Here is a 16,428-nt window from a genome sequence, read left to right as displayed (position 1 = left end):
GAAGGAGATCTGACATCTTACTGATGGGCAGCATATCCTCAGAGTGGTCTGGTCTGGTCTCATCTGTACTGGTCTGGTCAGTTTTGGTTTGGTCTGTAGTGGTCTGGCCTGGTCTGGTCACTTTGGGTCTGGTCTATGCTGGTCTAGTCTGGTCTGGCCTATACTGGTCAGGTCTGTACTGGTCTGGTCTGGGCTAAACTAGGCTGGGCTAGGTTGGGCTTCTCTGGTCTGATCTGGCTCATCTGGTCAGGTTCTCTCTGGTCTGGTCTGGTCCAGTCTGCTGTGTTTGGGCTTGATCCATGTCATATCTTGTCGATGCTTGTCTAGTACCAGCATCGACATAGCACAGAAGTCTGCTTTCTTGTTTCTATGTAACGTAACAGCTCAATACAGCACAAATACTGTCGTCTTTACTGGACTGTGTATCTACAGCCCTCCCTAGACAGCTTACATCAACCCTCAAACCCACTGCAGCCACAGGCAACCCTCAAAGAGTTCCCCTTCTGGGCCCTTGTGTTTCTGTTGCAGGTGAGGCGTCAGTTATGTTCCACCAGATAAACATATTTACTGATCTGTCTAACAGCAAATCCAGAACGGGGGCATTGTTATGAATAAGCAGAAAAAAAGTCAGTGTCTAATAGTGCTGGCTCTCTGCAAAGTAAGCAGGCTCTGTCAGGGTTCCAAAGGGACTGATCATTAAAAACACGAAGACAGTCCAGAAACATCCTGTTGAGGAGTTGCCCTGTCAGCTATAATCGGCCCAAGCCTGCGCAGTGCTGCAGAACCTTCTTACGCTGTTCATACGGTAGCTCCATACCATGACTTGATCGGGAGAGTTAGATTGTGATACAATATTTCAGGCAGTGGCCCACTCAAAACAAGAAAATCTGGTCTTTGAGTTATTTTCCTTTCTCGGTGAAGGATATAATTGAACGTTTGTGACATGCACCCACATCATAACAGTTTGGGGAAAGAAAAGGGAATCAAAACAAAAACATGTCTCCCCATTTTACAAGCAACTCAGGTTTATAGGGCTAATTTGATCTGTCTGCTGATGCAGTGCTCTCGCTGCTAGCTTCCTCCTCACCCTCTTCGTCAGACTGACAAGTCTTTTGTTGCAGGGTCCCTGAGAGGCCCATCTGGAAGTTCGGTTTATTTGTGTTTTTCTCGCCCTTTGAATCCTGCCCACCAGATTCCACCTCCCTTCCCCTGGTTTTACTGACACAGATGGAGGCTTTAAGCTTTTAACACTCGCTGGAAGAAACTGTGACAATCTCAAAAACATCCCACCAAAACATCACGTCCCGTAACCATGGTGCCAATCTTGCGAGATGGCCAAATATTCAGCAATTTCTTGAACACTGAATATAGCTGATTTAAATAAAGATGCAGGCAGACCTGTACCTAGACAAGGATAATCGGATAGTACCCCACCCCTAGACCTAATTTAAATGATTATCGTGTTTATTTGGTTGCTTGACTTGATTTTGTTTATATTGCCCTGTGCTGTCTTAATGAAATGTAATTGATTCACATCAAATAAGCCCCAGGAATGAAATTGATTATTATGTGTTCAGCATTCGTTTAACAGCCTTTTTTTCTCAAATAATTTGTAATCTTTTTCTGTGGTCATGCAGAGAAGAATGCACACGCACACACACATACACAAACACACACACAGTCCTGTAATATTCCATCCTTTTTCCATTTTCCTAACACACACTCCTAGTACTGCCCAATACAACAGGATGTGACATTATCTGTAAATGGCATTTACTGTGGCCTCTGATAAACACCCCTACAGCTATCTAACCTTGAATCCCTCCCAGAGTTAGCTTTTAAGGTGCCTTCGAGGTGTTTGCAAAGCACCCTGTGCTTTAAGCTTCCAGCAGAGCAAACACACATGGACACACACATACACATAAACACACACACTCATATAAACACAGACACGGACAGACACACACTCACACATACACACAAAGACACACACACACACAGATATGAACACACTCAAACACACTCACATACACACAAATACACACACATAGACACAGACACACACACAATAGCAGGTGCACTCCCAGTGTTACAAACCCTGCCTTATCACGGTTTTGTTATTGTGACCTTTACCTTTGCAGCTCTGCACATACTAATCCTATTGTTGTCTCTGGCCAAAGAAATCTAATGTCCTCCGAGTGGGAGCAGAGAAGCACCAGAGTGCCCACTGGGAGAAAAGGTGTTTTACATCGATAAGAGCCTTCAACAGAATCCTTCAACACGATACCGGGAAGTAACATTGAGTAACTGTAAGACTGTATCTTAGTTTTGTTTGGGACTTTGTTTTACACAAGATTACCGTGTGCGGCAGTACAGATAAATAAAGCCTTTTTCCTCTTTCCTCCTCCGAGTGGCATGAATTGAATTGTGACAGAGAGGCTGTAAGTGGGCTCTCTTCCGTTTCTCTGACGTGCCAAGATGAGTCTCCGCCCACCTTGTGCTCTTGGAAGGTTTGTGTGCCACCGATGCAATCACAAATGTTCATGACGAGTTTTGCAAAAGTACCTCAGATGTTCTTTGACATGCCAAACGGCGTGTCATCCTGATGTTAGCGCTTGTCTTTCAATGACTCAAGGTTAGAGTCAGCCTCTGTCCACTTGAGGGCAATCAGCCACAGTGACATAATCCGAGTCTTGATTGCAGCGTCTGCAGTCTGTGATTTAAAGGGTGAGAGGGTTCGTTCCTTCAGTTCGTCCTCTTGTCCCTCTTCTGACAACTTTCTGAGGGCAGATAACAATTATAGTATTTTAAACTCTCTTTCTGACTTATATTATTCTGCTTAAATTATTCATGCTGATGTCAAGCTGTTCTGCTGTGGGTCGTCACTCGGAAACAGCAATAGACACTTCACCCAGCATAGTTTCAACCTCACTCGCTTACAACCCACAATGAATGATTCATTCCATTCAGAAGACACATATTCCCTTTAGTTGTTAGGGGTTGCCACAAATAAGTGTCATATAAGAAAAAGTGAAGATATTCATATCTCCTGTGAGGTGCATAGTATAGCTGTTGAGGGATGTTTTTTTAAACTAATTGATATTCAGTTTATCCTTCATCTTCTGAGACACAATCCTATGTTGTGCAACTGTGGAGCTGGCCTTGGACAGACAACAGGCCTGTATGGGATGTGTGTGTCCTTGTTTGGGGTGTGTGTCCTTGTTTGGGGTGTGTGTGTTTGTCCTTGTATGGGGGTTGTTGTGGAAGAATTCTAGAGGCACTGTGTAGATTTGAACAGTCAAGAGATGGCGGTTTCAATTCAATTTATTTAGCTTTACATTAGCATAAGATTTAACAAAGTACTTTGTGATCAGTCTAACGAAGGAGGTGCTAGCCACAGATCGTTCGCAAGAGTTATAAAGAACAATCATAAACGCTACCTTATATAAACTTTAGATCAAATGGCATTCTATAAGGTCAATCCATCAATGTAGCAAACTCTGTGATTGGCTAACTCAACTCAGTGACAGTTTGAAACAATACATCTCCATACCAATTGTCCCACAGTTCTTTGATGTGGCATCTCTCCCCAAACCAGTAGATACTAAAGCCACAGAAGTTGATCAGTCAAATGGTCAACTGTCCTTTGTGTGGGCATCTTCAAACAAGTATTTAATTAACACCACCCATGCAACAGGAAGGGTCAGAGCAGCTTGATCAGTTCCCAGCTGTCTCTTCCTCCCCAGGTGACAAGAACTCTCCCAGGTAACCCAGACTTCCCGTCCCTAGACTTCACGTCTCCTAGTTAGGTATTATAAAACTACAAATGGAATCTCTACCAAATGAGTTGAATCAACTTTCACTGTATCAAGCTTCTTAACCAACTTTAGACTTCCCTTAAAACACATTCCTTATATATAAAACACACACATTATAACTGTATTCCAAATTTCCACCACAGGGTTGTGTGTGTTCTTGTATGGGGGGGTGTTCTTGTATGGGGGGGTGTGTGTTCTTGTATGGGTGTGTGTGTGTTCTTGTATGGGGGGGGGTGTTCTTGTATTGGGGGAGGTTATTGTATTGGGGAAGGTTATTGTATGGGGGGGGGGTGTTCTTGTATAGGGGGGGTGTTCTTGTATGGGGGCGGGTGTTCTTGGATGGGGGGGATGTGTTCTTGTATGTGGGTTGTGTGTGTGTTCTTGGCCTTGTGTGCTGTGTGTTTTGTCTTGTATGTTGTGTTTTGAAATAATCTATGCCTCCTCTCCCTCCTCCTCCTCTTTCTTTTTCAGTTACTCCTCCTCCTCTCCCTCCTCTTCCCTTCTCTCCTCTTCCTCTCCCTCCTCTTCCTCTCCCTCCTCTCCTCTTCCCTTCCCTTCCCTCCTCTCCCTCCTATCCCTCCTCTTCCCTCCTCTCCCTCCTCTCCCTCCTTTTCCCTTCCCTCCTCTCCCTCCTCTTCCCTTCCCTCCTCTCCCTCATCTTCCCTCCTCTCCTTCCTCTCCTTCCTCTCCCTCCTCTTCCCTCCTCTTCCCTCCTCTCCCTCCTCTTCCCTCCTCTCCCTCCTCTCCCTCCTCTTCGCTCCTCTCCCTCCTCTCCCTCCTCTTCCCTCCTCTCCCTATTCTCCCTCCTCTTCCCTCCTCTTCCCTCCTCTCCCTCCTCTTCCCTCCTCTCCCTCCTCTTCCCTCCTCTTCCCTCCTCTCCCTATTCTCCCTCCTCTTCCCTCCTCTCCCTCCTCTTCCTATTCTCCCTCCTCTCCCTCCTCTTCCCTCCTCTCCTTCCTCTTCCCTCCTCTCCCTCCTGTCCCTCCTCTTCCTTCCTCTCCCTCCTCTTCCCTCCTCTCCCTCCTCTCCCTCCTCTCCCTCCTCTTCCCTCCTCTCCCTCCCCTCCCTCCTCTCCCTCCTCTTCCCTCCTCTCCCTCCTCTTCCCTCCTCTTCCCTCCTCTCCCTCCTCTTCCCTCCTCTCCCTCCTCTTCCCTTCCCTACTCTCGCTCCTCTTCCCCCTAGCAACAGTGTTTCAGTGTAACTTTGTGGAAGCATGTTTCAACCTATCTCTGTCGTTCTCTTGATGTGTCACAGGCTTCCTTTGGGTCTCAGTTGCTAAACTGTGTCTCTCCGGGCTTTTATGATTTATATAGTATATAGAAATAGAAACAAAGACCAAAACAACAGTAGATGGTCCTGGAATGGAGCAGAACATGATCCACAACATGGCTTCATGTCTCGTGTCGAAATATACATTTGTACCACACTGTTCTTTTCTGTAAAAAGCAGATCATCTCCTGGTGAGAACAGGCCAGCTGCTGAGAGCCGTGTAGTGAACGGACAGCAGTCCAGTAAAACAGTGTTTCAGTCAAGCCGAGATGTGCTAATCCCTCCAGAGATGAAGCAGGGCTGGGCTCCTAGCTGCTGTTAGCAGGGCAGCTAGGAGGCAGGGAGAGGCCACCATGGTGCACACTGAAGAAGAGGTTTTATCCCTCACTTTTATTCAAATTGCAGGACTTGTAACCTTCATACGTTTTGGATCTCAAGGACATGGTTGAAATGCAGTTGAATATGTCTACACTGGAACCACGCACATACACACACCCAAACACACCACACTACCCTAAACCCCCCCAGCCTCCCCCAGCCCCCCTCCCCCAGCCTCCCCAGCCACCCCCAGCCTCATCCCCCCAACCTCCGCGGCCTCCCCAGTCTGCTCCCTTCAACCCCTCAAGCCTGCCCCAGCCTCCCTCAGCCTCATCCCCCCAACCTCCCCAGCCTCCCAGCCTCCTCCCTTCAACCCCTCCAGCCTCCCCAGCCTCTCCCAGCCTCCTCCTCCAGCCTCCTCCCCCAGCCACCCCAGCCTCCTCCCTTTACTCCCTCCAGCCTCCCCAAGCCTCCCCAGCCTCCCTTAGCCTCCTCCCCCAGACTGCCCTATCCTCCCCAGCCTCCCCCAGCCTCCTCTGCCTCCCCAGACTACCGCAGCCTCCCCCCCCAGACTACCCCAGCCTCCTCCCCCTGCCTCCTCAGCCTGCTAGAAGGGAAGGATGGATGGAAGGGAGTAAACAGGGAAACAGGGAAAGAAAGAAAGAAAGAGAAAGAAAGAGAAAGAGCACACAAAGTAAGAATGAAGGGAGGGGGGTGGAGGTAGTTTTCCCTGCCTGCTCCCCAGGGTTCAGGGATCTCTGTCTGGGACACACCCAGTGCTGCCTCTGCCCGGCTTGTGTGTGCTGTACACGTCTCTCTCTCAGACTGACAGCTTCTCTTTCTGCTAACACGCTGCCTCCCCTCCCTCCCTCCCTCCCTCCCTCCCTCCCTCCCTCCCTCCCTCCCTCCCTCCCTCCCTCCCTCCCTCCCTCCCTCCCTCCCTCCCTCCCTCCCTCTCAAAGTCTATGAAACAGGCAAATACTTTGTTTGGTGTCTTTTGATTAAGGTGTCAAGGGTATAAATGTACAAATGTTGTTCTGTATTTAGGGAGGAATCCAATTTGGCTTTTGCTTGAGGTTTTATGTTAAATGAGAAAGGTCAGTATTCTGGCATTAATAATGCCACAGAATATTTTTCAATGTTGCTACTTATACAGATGGCTCTATAATTAGTGGTATTGAGCCAGTCTCCATGTTAAAATATTTGTGTAATAATGCCTTGGTTCCAAATTTCGGGGAGGTATCCCGCACTCATTACCAGATTGAACAGCTTTAGAATAACCTCTCTTAGCTTCAGGCTGCTGTGTTTGAGCATTTCGGTTTGTCTACTGTCTGGTCCACATGCTTTATCTGTTTCAAGGGCCTTTATTCTGTTATTTAGTTCTGAAATAGTAATGGGGTAGTCCAATTCATTTTGATTTGTACTGTTGATTCAAGGTTTTCAAATTGTTTTATTATGAATGTTTGGTTAGAGATTATAAAGATTTTTTCTCTCTGTCTCTCTAATTTCTCTGTTTCTTTTAGGGAAGCGTCTCTCTCTCTGGAACACATCTCTCTCTCTCTCTCTCTCTCTCTCAATTCAATTCAATTGGCTTTATTAGCATTAAGAAACAAATGTTCATATTTCCAAAGCAACGGTGGAGCCACAGAAACAGTATTCATACCATTACTATGGTATGAATGCTCTCTGGAACACATCTCTCTCTCTCTCTCTGGAACACATCTCTCTCTATCTGGAACACATCTCTCTCTCTCTCTGGAACACATCTCTTTCTATCTGGAACACATCTCTCTCTCTCTGGAACACATCTCTCTCTATCTGGAACACATCTCTCTCTCTCTCTGGAACACATCTCTTTCTATCTGGAACACATCTCTCTCTATCTGGAACACATCTCTCTCTCTCTCTGGAACACATCTCTCTCTCTCTGGAACACATCTCTCTCTATCTGGAACACATCTCTCTCTCTCTCTGGAACACATCTCTCTCTCTCTCTCTCTCTCTCTCTCTCTGGGACACATCTCTCTCTCTGGAACACATCTCTCTCTCTCTGGAACACATCTCTCTCTCTCTCTGGAACACATCTCTTTCTATCTGGAACACATCTCTCTCTCTCTGGAACACATCTCTCTCTATCTGGAACACATCTCTCTCTCTCTCTCTCTCTCTCTGGAACACATCTCTTTCTATCTGGAACACATCTCTCGCTCTCTCTCTGGAACACATCTCTCTCTCTCTCTCTGGAACACATCTCTCTCTCTCTCTGGAACACATCTCTTTCTATCTGGAACACATCTCTCTCTCTCTCTGGAACACATCTCTCTCTATCTAGAACACATCTCTCTCTCTCTGGAACACATCTCTTTCTATCTGGAACACATCTCTCTCTCTCTGGAACACATCTCTCTCTCTCTCTGGAACACATCTCTTTCTATCTGGAACACATCTCTCTCTATCTGGAACACATTTCTCTCTCTGGAACACATCTCTCTCTATCTGGAACACATCTCTCTCTCTCTCTGGAACACATCTCTCTCTCTCTGGAACACATCTCTTTCTATCTGGAACACATCTCTCTCTCTCTGGAACACATCTCTCTCTATCTGGAACACATCTCTCTCTCTCTCTGGAACACATCTCTCTCTCTCTCTGGAACACATCTCTCTCTCTCTGGGACACACATCTCACTCTCTGGAACACATCTCTCTCTCTCTCTCTGGAACACATCTCTCTCTCTCCCTGGAATACGTCTCTCTTTCGCCCTGTGCTTCAGTCTCCTTAAGACACAAGAGGACAATGAGGCTTACAGCCCCAGGGAAGAGGCCTCAGATCACATTAAGACTTTCACCACCTGTGTAAAAGAGTTGGGATGGATTTGTTGGAGAATCAGCTTGATTATACTGTAAAGAAGCCCCTCCCCCTTCCCCCTCCCCTATTCCCTCCCCCTCTCCTTCCTCTCGTCCTATCGGGGCCGGGAGGGCGGAGGTGAGAGTGAAGCAGCGGGGTCGCTGTGAAAACATTTAGAGGAATCAATGCAATCTAGTTGAGAAAGCCTGTCAGGTCCTGCTCCAGGACTCAGTCACAGGGCTTATGTGTGAAAAGTAATTTTCTCCTGCGTCCTCACATCTGCGCTTTCTCAGAAGCGTGACCAGGACAGACCGGCCTCTGCCCTCTCGCTCGCCACTCTCGCTGCACTGGTGGACGTGTGCGGTCTGGAGTGACTGGTGCAGAGAAATTGTTCAGTTTGATTGTTGAATTTGATCAATCTTTTGTTTTCAGTCAGAAATATCTACCTCTTACTCCAGTCCAGGACTCTCACAGAAGCACATTGGTCACAGTTCTCTGCGGCAACTCTCATCATAGTCTTCATCATGTGCTCCCCAAAAAATACCCTCCCCCCGCAAATCCTTCGTCGTTGCAAAAGATGAACTATTTTCAATCGTCAAAAATGCCCCAGTGCTTAATTGCTGCATTAGCAACACCCTAGCTGTAATATCTGCAGGCGTGTGACTGCCAAGGCTGTGGGGGGCGACTTGCATCATTTCAAACCTCATTTAACACTGAACCATGCCCCCTTCTAAAGCCCAAATTGCCCACCGCAGAGCTGCAGAGAGGCTCCAGACATTCATTAGCTTAATGAAAACAGGCCACTCTCCTGCAGCCTCACGGCAAGCGCCCTCGCACCGTAGCAGCCTGGACCATCTGCTCCAGGGCTCCCTTCCAGCTGGAGGAGACTCCTGTCAGAGGGACTGGAGGAGAGGCAAGGCACAAGGGAGGGAGGGAAGGAGGAAAGGAGGAAAGGAGGAAAGGAGGGAAGGAGGGAAGGAGGGAAGGAGAGAAGGAGAATACAAAGAAAGAAAGACAAAACAGAAAGGTGGTGACGTCTTGTTGCTATTGAACACCTCTGCATGCTCCCTGAGAGCTGTGATGATGGAGTGTTGGTTCACCATGTCAGGGTCTCCAGGTGTGCCGGGGGCTAGCTGCTGAGCTGGGCTGGCAGCATGCTAAGGCTGCATGGTAACAAGGTTATCAGCATTTGAATGGTGGTCGGGCAACTGCAGTTGACCAACTGCTTCACTCTGGAGGTGGCCCATTATCAGGCAGCACCAAACGAAACATTTGAAGGTCAAGTAATTAATTTCAAAAACATTAGTGCCACGGTCCAGGAATTTCAACAGCGGATGACCTTTCCTGCCGATTCTATTTGGCTGCTCGTGGAATTATCAATTACTTTAGATAATTTGCAGTACCCCGACTGTGCATGTTGGCTTGCTGTGTTTGGTAATCTTGTATCCTTCCCCCCTCAAGGATGATACTACCGATCTTGCAGTCCTTCAGCCGGTGGACTGTGATCACTGAGCCCAGGGTCAGAGTAGATGATGGTCATCACCCCCGGCCCCTGTAACGAAGATTGCAGTGCAGGCGGGCCCCCCGCCTGTGAGGGAGCGCTTTATGAGCGCCCAGCAGGGCCACGGTGAGGGAGGAGTCACCAGGCCCCCGCCTGTGAGGGAGCGCTTTATGAGCGCCCAGCAGGGCCACGGTGAGGGAGGAGTCACCAGGCCTGCACCCCAGGGCCTGCCGCTCTCACTCCATCTTCTGGATGGTTTTACTTGATTTCACATTGGGGGGGCAGAAACTCATTATTTCTGGCTTCATCCCGGGTCTGACCTCTGGAATGTTCCGGGGGAACGTTATTGGCTTGTGTGCAGGCATTGTGCTTCCTCTCTCCCAGTATCATTGATGACCCTGAGCATCAATAAGACTCATGGCTGGCCCGGAGCAGGATGGGCTGGGATGATGAGAGAGGAGCCTGCAGGATTGTTCCTACCTTCGGAGGTCCATTCACCTTCTTAATGTACAGCACAGCACACAGGGCTCGGTCGTATTGATCTGCTACACACTTCCACCCAAGTTTCCCACCTCCTGCCCTTCCCCATCATTAGTGCTAGGAGCTATCGAAAGGGATTGTTTGTTGGACATCGATCATTCATATCAAACAGTAATCTTTCTAACTCTCATGATCTCATTCTCGTTTTCTTCGATATGTTGTGATTTTTACGTTCTCTTATAACGGGGGGTTCACGGAGGGAGGTCAGGGTGGAAGTGTGTTGGTAATGCTTTCTTCTCTTCCTTCCTTCCTTCCTTCCTTCCCAGTTTAATTTTGTTGGGAAGCTCCTCGGGCCGAGAGGGAACTCGATGAAGAGGTTGCAGGAGGACACAGGAGCCAAGATGTCGATTCTAGGGAAGGGCTCCATGAGAGACAAAGACAAGGTGATGTGCACTTTTGTGTGTTTTCGTTGATCCTTTTGTCACTTTTTGCCAGCTTAATACTTAACCGAACTGAGAGAAAAGTCTGAGTTTCAACAGCACACTCCAGGCACATTATCATAACTATTGAACAGAAAACGTTTTACACTCTCAAAAATTGACACAGCAATAACTCAATAAATAAAACAACTATTCAGTCAGGCTAAACATTTCCAGATGCCGCAAATGATTTCTCAGCCTGGGGCAGAAACAGCATAGGCCTACTGTAATATGATCTGTTCACTGCAATATAGCAATGTTGTCTTCCTTGTAGGAAAACCTCAGAGGATAGAATGTCTTTTCTTAGCCTTAAACTGAACATTTGCCCATTAGAAGCACTAAGAGTGGCTGTCGAAATTTGACTATTCACAAACAATGGTTAGTATGCTGTCAGGTCTGTGTGGAGGCACTGGAAAAAGAGAGTTCTTGAATGGTGTTTAGCAGACCTTGAAAGTTCTTGAAAGGGTTGATACGCAACCAGAATTACCTGGAGTCTGGTGGTGCATCGCACCTTGTTTCAGTCTTGCTCTCCTGTACATTCAAGCCCCAAGCAAGGATTTGGAATGAGTAAAGAGTCGTCCTTACATCCATCCAAACCCATAACATGCTCCTGCTGAACAGAGCAGGTGAAAGTCTGGGCCCTGGCTTGTACAGTGTGTTGGTAGGTTGCCTGCCCTGTGGCCATGTTGGCTGTGACAGGCCTGTGCTACAGAAAGCGTCCCAGGTAGCCTGTAAGAGAGACCTGCATAGAGTGCAGACTGGGTCCAGGCCATTCATTCTCCTGTCTGGAGGTCCCCTGGCAGCAAGCTTTTCAGAGGCAAGACACAGGATCAGCCAGGCCCAGGGAGAGAGCACTGCGGCTGGGCTGCATGACGCTGGTGGTCTGGGTGATTCCTGGAGCTCCTGAGGATACAACAGTACTGTTGTAGTTGTGACTGTGACACGGCTGTGACATGGCTGGACGACAGCTGAAAGCCTCAGCTCTATGTGAACACCAATCAGTGCAGCTCAGTGGTAGAGCACCTGAAGATTGGTTATTATTATGACAAACGATCCGCAGACTGACCAGCCTGGAGATGAGGTGTGAATGTGAAGCTGACCAGTCATGGTCGCCCACAGGATCAGGTCCGTGAGACATCCCGATTGTGGGAAGAACAAGGAAAAGAGTCAGGTTTCTTCAGTTTAGACATGACAACATTCACCTTCAGCTGTCTAGCTGTCTCTGCCATGTGTCCCAGACAATTGTATGTGATATCTGATTTAATTATGGAGGAAGCTGTTGTATGTTTTTGCATAAATTATACCTCAAAGTAAATCAATTACTACTGTAGGTGCGACTCATAGCAGCTATACCAAAGGTGAATAACCAGTAACCAAAGGTGAATATCCAAAAATGAATACATGTTTACATGAATAATTAGCTGTGAGGTTTTCAAATAATACCACAGCAATACATTGAAAACTTTGTAAAAATCCATCAGGATTTATTTGGCAATATATCTACACGTGTGCACGGCTGTGAAATGTGCAATGTAAGTCAGCTTGTCCGTCTTTAAAACAGCCTCAAACTAACCTTCATTCGTTGAATTGTTCACAGACAGAACTCATTACTGATCTAACAACTTCTGCAGAGTTTGTCATATTCATTAATTAATTGGATGAAGCCAATGTTGTACTAGCACACCCTGCCACTCATGCTACATAACGCTGGGCTTTGGCTCCTGTGGTTTCTCTGAGGGGAGTGCCATGGAGAAGCTGTCAGTGTGAAATTGTTCAATTTTTCCTAGCCTTACTCTCTCACTCTCTCTCCCTCACTCTCTCTCTCACACATTCTTCTGATAACAGGAGGCAAGCAGGATCCTGTTCCACAGGGAGAGAGAGCATCGTTTCATCCCGTGCTGTTCCCCAGTATCTCAACCTTAAGGCTGCCTTCCAAAACAGCTATTTATGCTTTGTGCAGCTGATTATGACTACAAGGAACAGGATTCTATACTGTCTTGTTTGGTTTTGAGGAAATTTCTGCAATGAAAGCCATTTTTCACTCCAAACAGGCTGCATAATTTAGGTTCAATGTCTCGGGGAACCGTTTTCAAACGTTTCTCCCAGACACTCTTTTGAAGAGCCCTAAATATGAGCTCTCTTGTGTGGGGGTCATCTCCTCCTGTTGCAGGACACACAATTAAAACTCAAGTGACTGAATGGAGACGACGTTCTAGGATGTCCTAAATACATGAAAATGCAAACTTATTTTCTGTACAAATAACAAATATAAAGCCAGCTACGACTCCCCTGGGAGGAAGCCTGTGTCATGTGGCACTTGAGTGGTTTCAACAGGAGAAACTAGGGCAAGCAACATTGTAAAGGATAACTTGAGACAAAGAGAGACTTTGGATGCGAGCAGGGAACCGCAGAGGCACCGTTGTACTAGATAAGGCTGGAGCACAAGCGAAGGCACTGGTGTGACGCTCGCTAAATAACTAGAATATGGTACTGTATCTTTCTCACACAATTAATCCGGAAGTCGGTACGACCGGCTCCACCATGTGTGTGGAATAATTGCACAATTGAGTAAGGGGTGTAGTGGGTTTAATATTTGACAAACAAACAAAGCTAATCCTCTATGGTTTAAAGGAAGAGGAGAAATTGAACAGTGTCTTAACTTTAACCAAATAATGCCAATACCAATATAATTACAGTTATTTAACTCTATGGGTTAAATCAGAGCAAGAATGTTCAAGAGTAAGGTTAATTTAAAATATACATTTAATAGCATTGCAAATGAATGAAATCAATTACAAGGCAAACATGTTACAAATTGAAGGTTTAAAATGTTACCTACTCTACCTTGATTATTGTTAATCAGAGAGAAAGCAAGAGGTGAGGAAGGAGGAGTAGGACAAGCCAGAGCTGAGGAGAAGATCTCAGGAGATCAAGAATCCACAGAACAATGCTTCACAATTACCTTTATACCCAAGAACAACCAATCAGACCACATCTTGACCCTTACTTATCAACATATGACTAGAAATGCGACAATAAGTTACACAATGAGGTGTGAGACCCATCAAGCAGAGACTCCGTCCAGCAACTCCAGATTTTTGCATATGAGAGGAGGGGGCAGGGTGTCACCCAGCCGTACAGTGGCTAGTGCCTCTACAATTTACATTTAGTCATTTAGCAGACGCTCTTATCCAGAGCGACTTACAGTAAGTACAGGGACATTCCCCCGAGGCAAGTAGGGTGAAGTGCCTTGCCCAAGGACACAACGTCAGTTGGCATGACCGGGAATCGAACTGGCAACCTTCGGATTACTAGCCCGATTCCCTCACCGCTCAGCCAACTGACTCCCCACCAGTTGAGAGCACCCCCTCTAACCAATCAGTTGTCAAACAGTTCTCAATGCCGGGTTGTGTGTGAACAAATTTGAGTAGGCTAAATATGTAGAGATCTAAGACCTAAATTCAAAAGGCTGATAAGGAAGTTTGCATGACATACCCTGTAGCATGATGACCCAGGCCATCCACAGCCTCACCCTGGATAGTTGGGAGTGCTTTGCCTTCGGCAAGGGCACAACCTTTGTTCTCTCACATATATATTATTATTATTTATTTATTTATTTATTTTTGCCCCCCTAAAACTCAGTTAATATTTGGCCTACATAGACAACCTAGGTGTCAAAAGTTTCGTCTTGGTAGCGATTGAGTTGCTTCTATTGGGATTTACGTTCCGTTGCATGGTTTAGGCTCAAGTTACGTTTTTGTGGCGAAAAGTGAAGCTAACGGTGGCTAATTTGCTAGACACAGTCACTGACGTTACTAACGTCACTACGTCACTAACATCACGAAAACACGCGTGACTACCTTTGGCAGAACATTCGTTTCGCATCTGTTAACTTGGGGGATAGCTAGGCTAACTATAGCTTTACTGCAAGGCAGCTGCAGAAACGCCACAAGCAAAGAGGCCAGGGTGATAACTATTTACTCATTTTACTTTGTGATATGACACACAATTGTGATGTGTAATGTACAATATAAGCTGATATTATTAAGGAAGTACATCTACTTTCGGAAACAGTAGTCTACTATTTCACTGAAGTATTAGCATCATGACATTAGCCTGTGTTGCCCGGGCAACACATACTACAGTGGTCTATGATGTAGCGTTATCTTTTTTCAATCGTTAAAATAAACATTCCTCACATATACATTTTCGTTGTAGGATTTATTCTGACATTAGTAAACGATTTGTTGGTGAAATTACCTGTGGTTTCAAACCAGTGTAGCTCACTGCAACGCTGTAGCTTACGCGAGACACACTACAAAAACATCTACACAGCTGTTTAGGAAGTCAAACGGCGACAGAACATGTTCGGCACTCCCCTTACTTAAATCAAAAGTCTATCTAACTACTAACCTGAACTTCATTGCCACAGCCTAAACGTTGTCAATCTGTTCATGAAAATAATTAATTTCAGCCTAAACCGTACAACGGAACGTTAAATCCAATTCAACCAACGCAATCGCTACCAAGACGAACACAGCAGTAGTCTAGTACTGTACTGTAGTAGTACAATTTACCGGGGCAGCTTCTCCACACAGTGCTATATCGCATTTTGCGTTATTACTGACAATGATCGCTACCAGTGAGCTTTTTATGAATGAGCGATTTTCCACTAAATAAATGTCAAGCTTATTTACGTTTTTGGGGAATATTTTCAGTTAGCAGATGGTACTGTTTGAATCGCGATTCCATCTTCTACTGCCGGGTAACGTCGTAGAATAATCTTCAAAGGGGGTTCTTTATTAATGAATGAATGCAATGAGTAGGCTACATGCCTGAAAATATCACGAGAAGGGGAAAACTCAAAGTCATAGAGATTAGGTCAATTTTTACACCGGTCTGCCAAATTTATTCGTTTTGATTCAACGATGAGGCTGCCTCTTGCAGGGGAAATGAGAAGAAATCTATTTCATTCTACCATTCACTCGTATTTTCAATTGTAAATGAGCAGCAAAAATTTATGTAATCTTTATAAATAATAAGTATGCATTTTTATATAAAATAAACTGAAGTATCAGTTGTAAAAATGTCATTCAAAAACGGACCCCTGTGCAAGGGTAGGGTAGGGTGTGCTTGCAAGCAAGCACACCCTACAATTTCCCCAGAAATTGTACCCTCTCTAGTTACTGCATGCTGTCTCAGAGGGAGACTATACCCTGTAGCATGATGACCCAGGCCATCCACAGCATCACCCTGGTTAGTTATGAATTTCATAATAAAAAAGAATCCTGTACTAAGCCAGGGTAACACAGTAGACATGACAGTTAGCCTCTTCTACAAACAAGCTGGACATTTATGCAATAGAAGCCCTTGCGATTGATATGGCATATTGCTCTATAAATACATACACCTCTATAAATACATGTTCTTGGTTGACTGTCTGGTGGCCTGAATTTTAAATTGTTTTGGAAAGAAAATACAATAGCTGATGAAGAGTAATGTTTGTAGGGGCAGCAGTACTTCTCTAACGTGCTGCTCTTCATCTAGACAAGTCTTCCCAACACACCCTAATATTTTGACGGCCACATCGTGGCCCTTTTTGCGGAATGTACGCAAACGCGCCTCAGGTGACATGAACTGACATGAACGATAACAAATGCTGCCATGTAGACAGCTGCAGTAGCCTGGCATCAACATTTCCCCTCTGTGTTGTAAC

General features: G+C 46.0%; 1 protein-coding gene across 2 annotated transcripts in view; it reads left to right on the top strand.

The window, feature by feature from the left end:
- The window catches only part of khdrbs2 (KH domain containing, RNA binding, signal transduction associated 2), a 61,248-nt gene that overhangs the window by 18,136 nt on the left and 26,684 nt on the right, over positions 1-16,428 (top strand). For both annotated transcript variants that reach the window (XM_067236924.1, XM_067236923.1), the window contains exon 3: positions 10,560-10,676. In XM_067236924.1, coding sequence (XP_067093025.1) covers positions 10,560-10,676 — 117 coding nt within the window. The remainder of the gene's footprint in view (positions 1-10,559; positions 10,677-16,428) is intronic.

This window comes from Osmerus mordax, chromosome 5, assembly GCF_038355195.1.
Source record: "Osmerus mordax isolate fOsmMor3 chromosome 5, fOsmMor3.pri, whole genome shotgun sequence".
Lineage (NCBI taxonomy): Eukaryota > Metazoa > Chordata > Actinopteri > Osmeriformes > Osmeridae > Osmerus > Osmerus mordax.
This window is presented reverse-complemented; position numbering and strand designations above follow the sequence as displayed.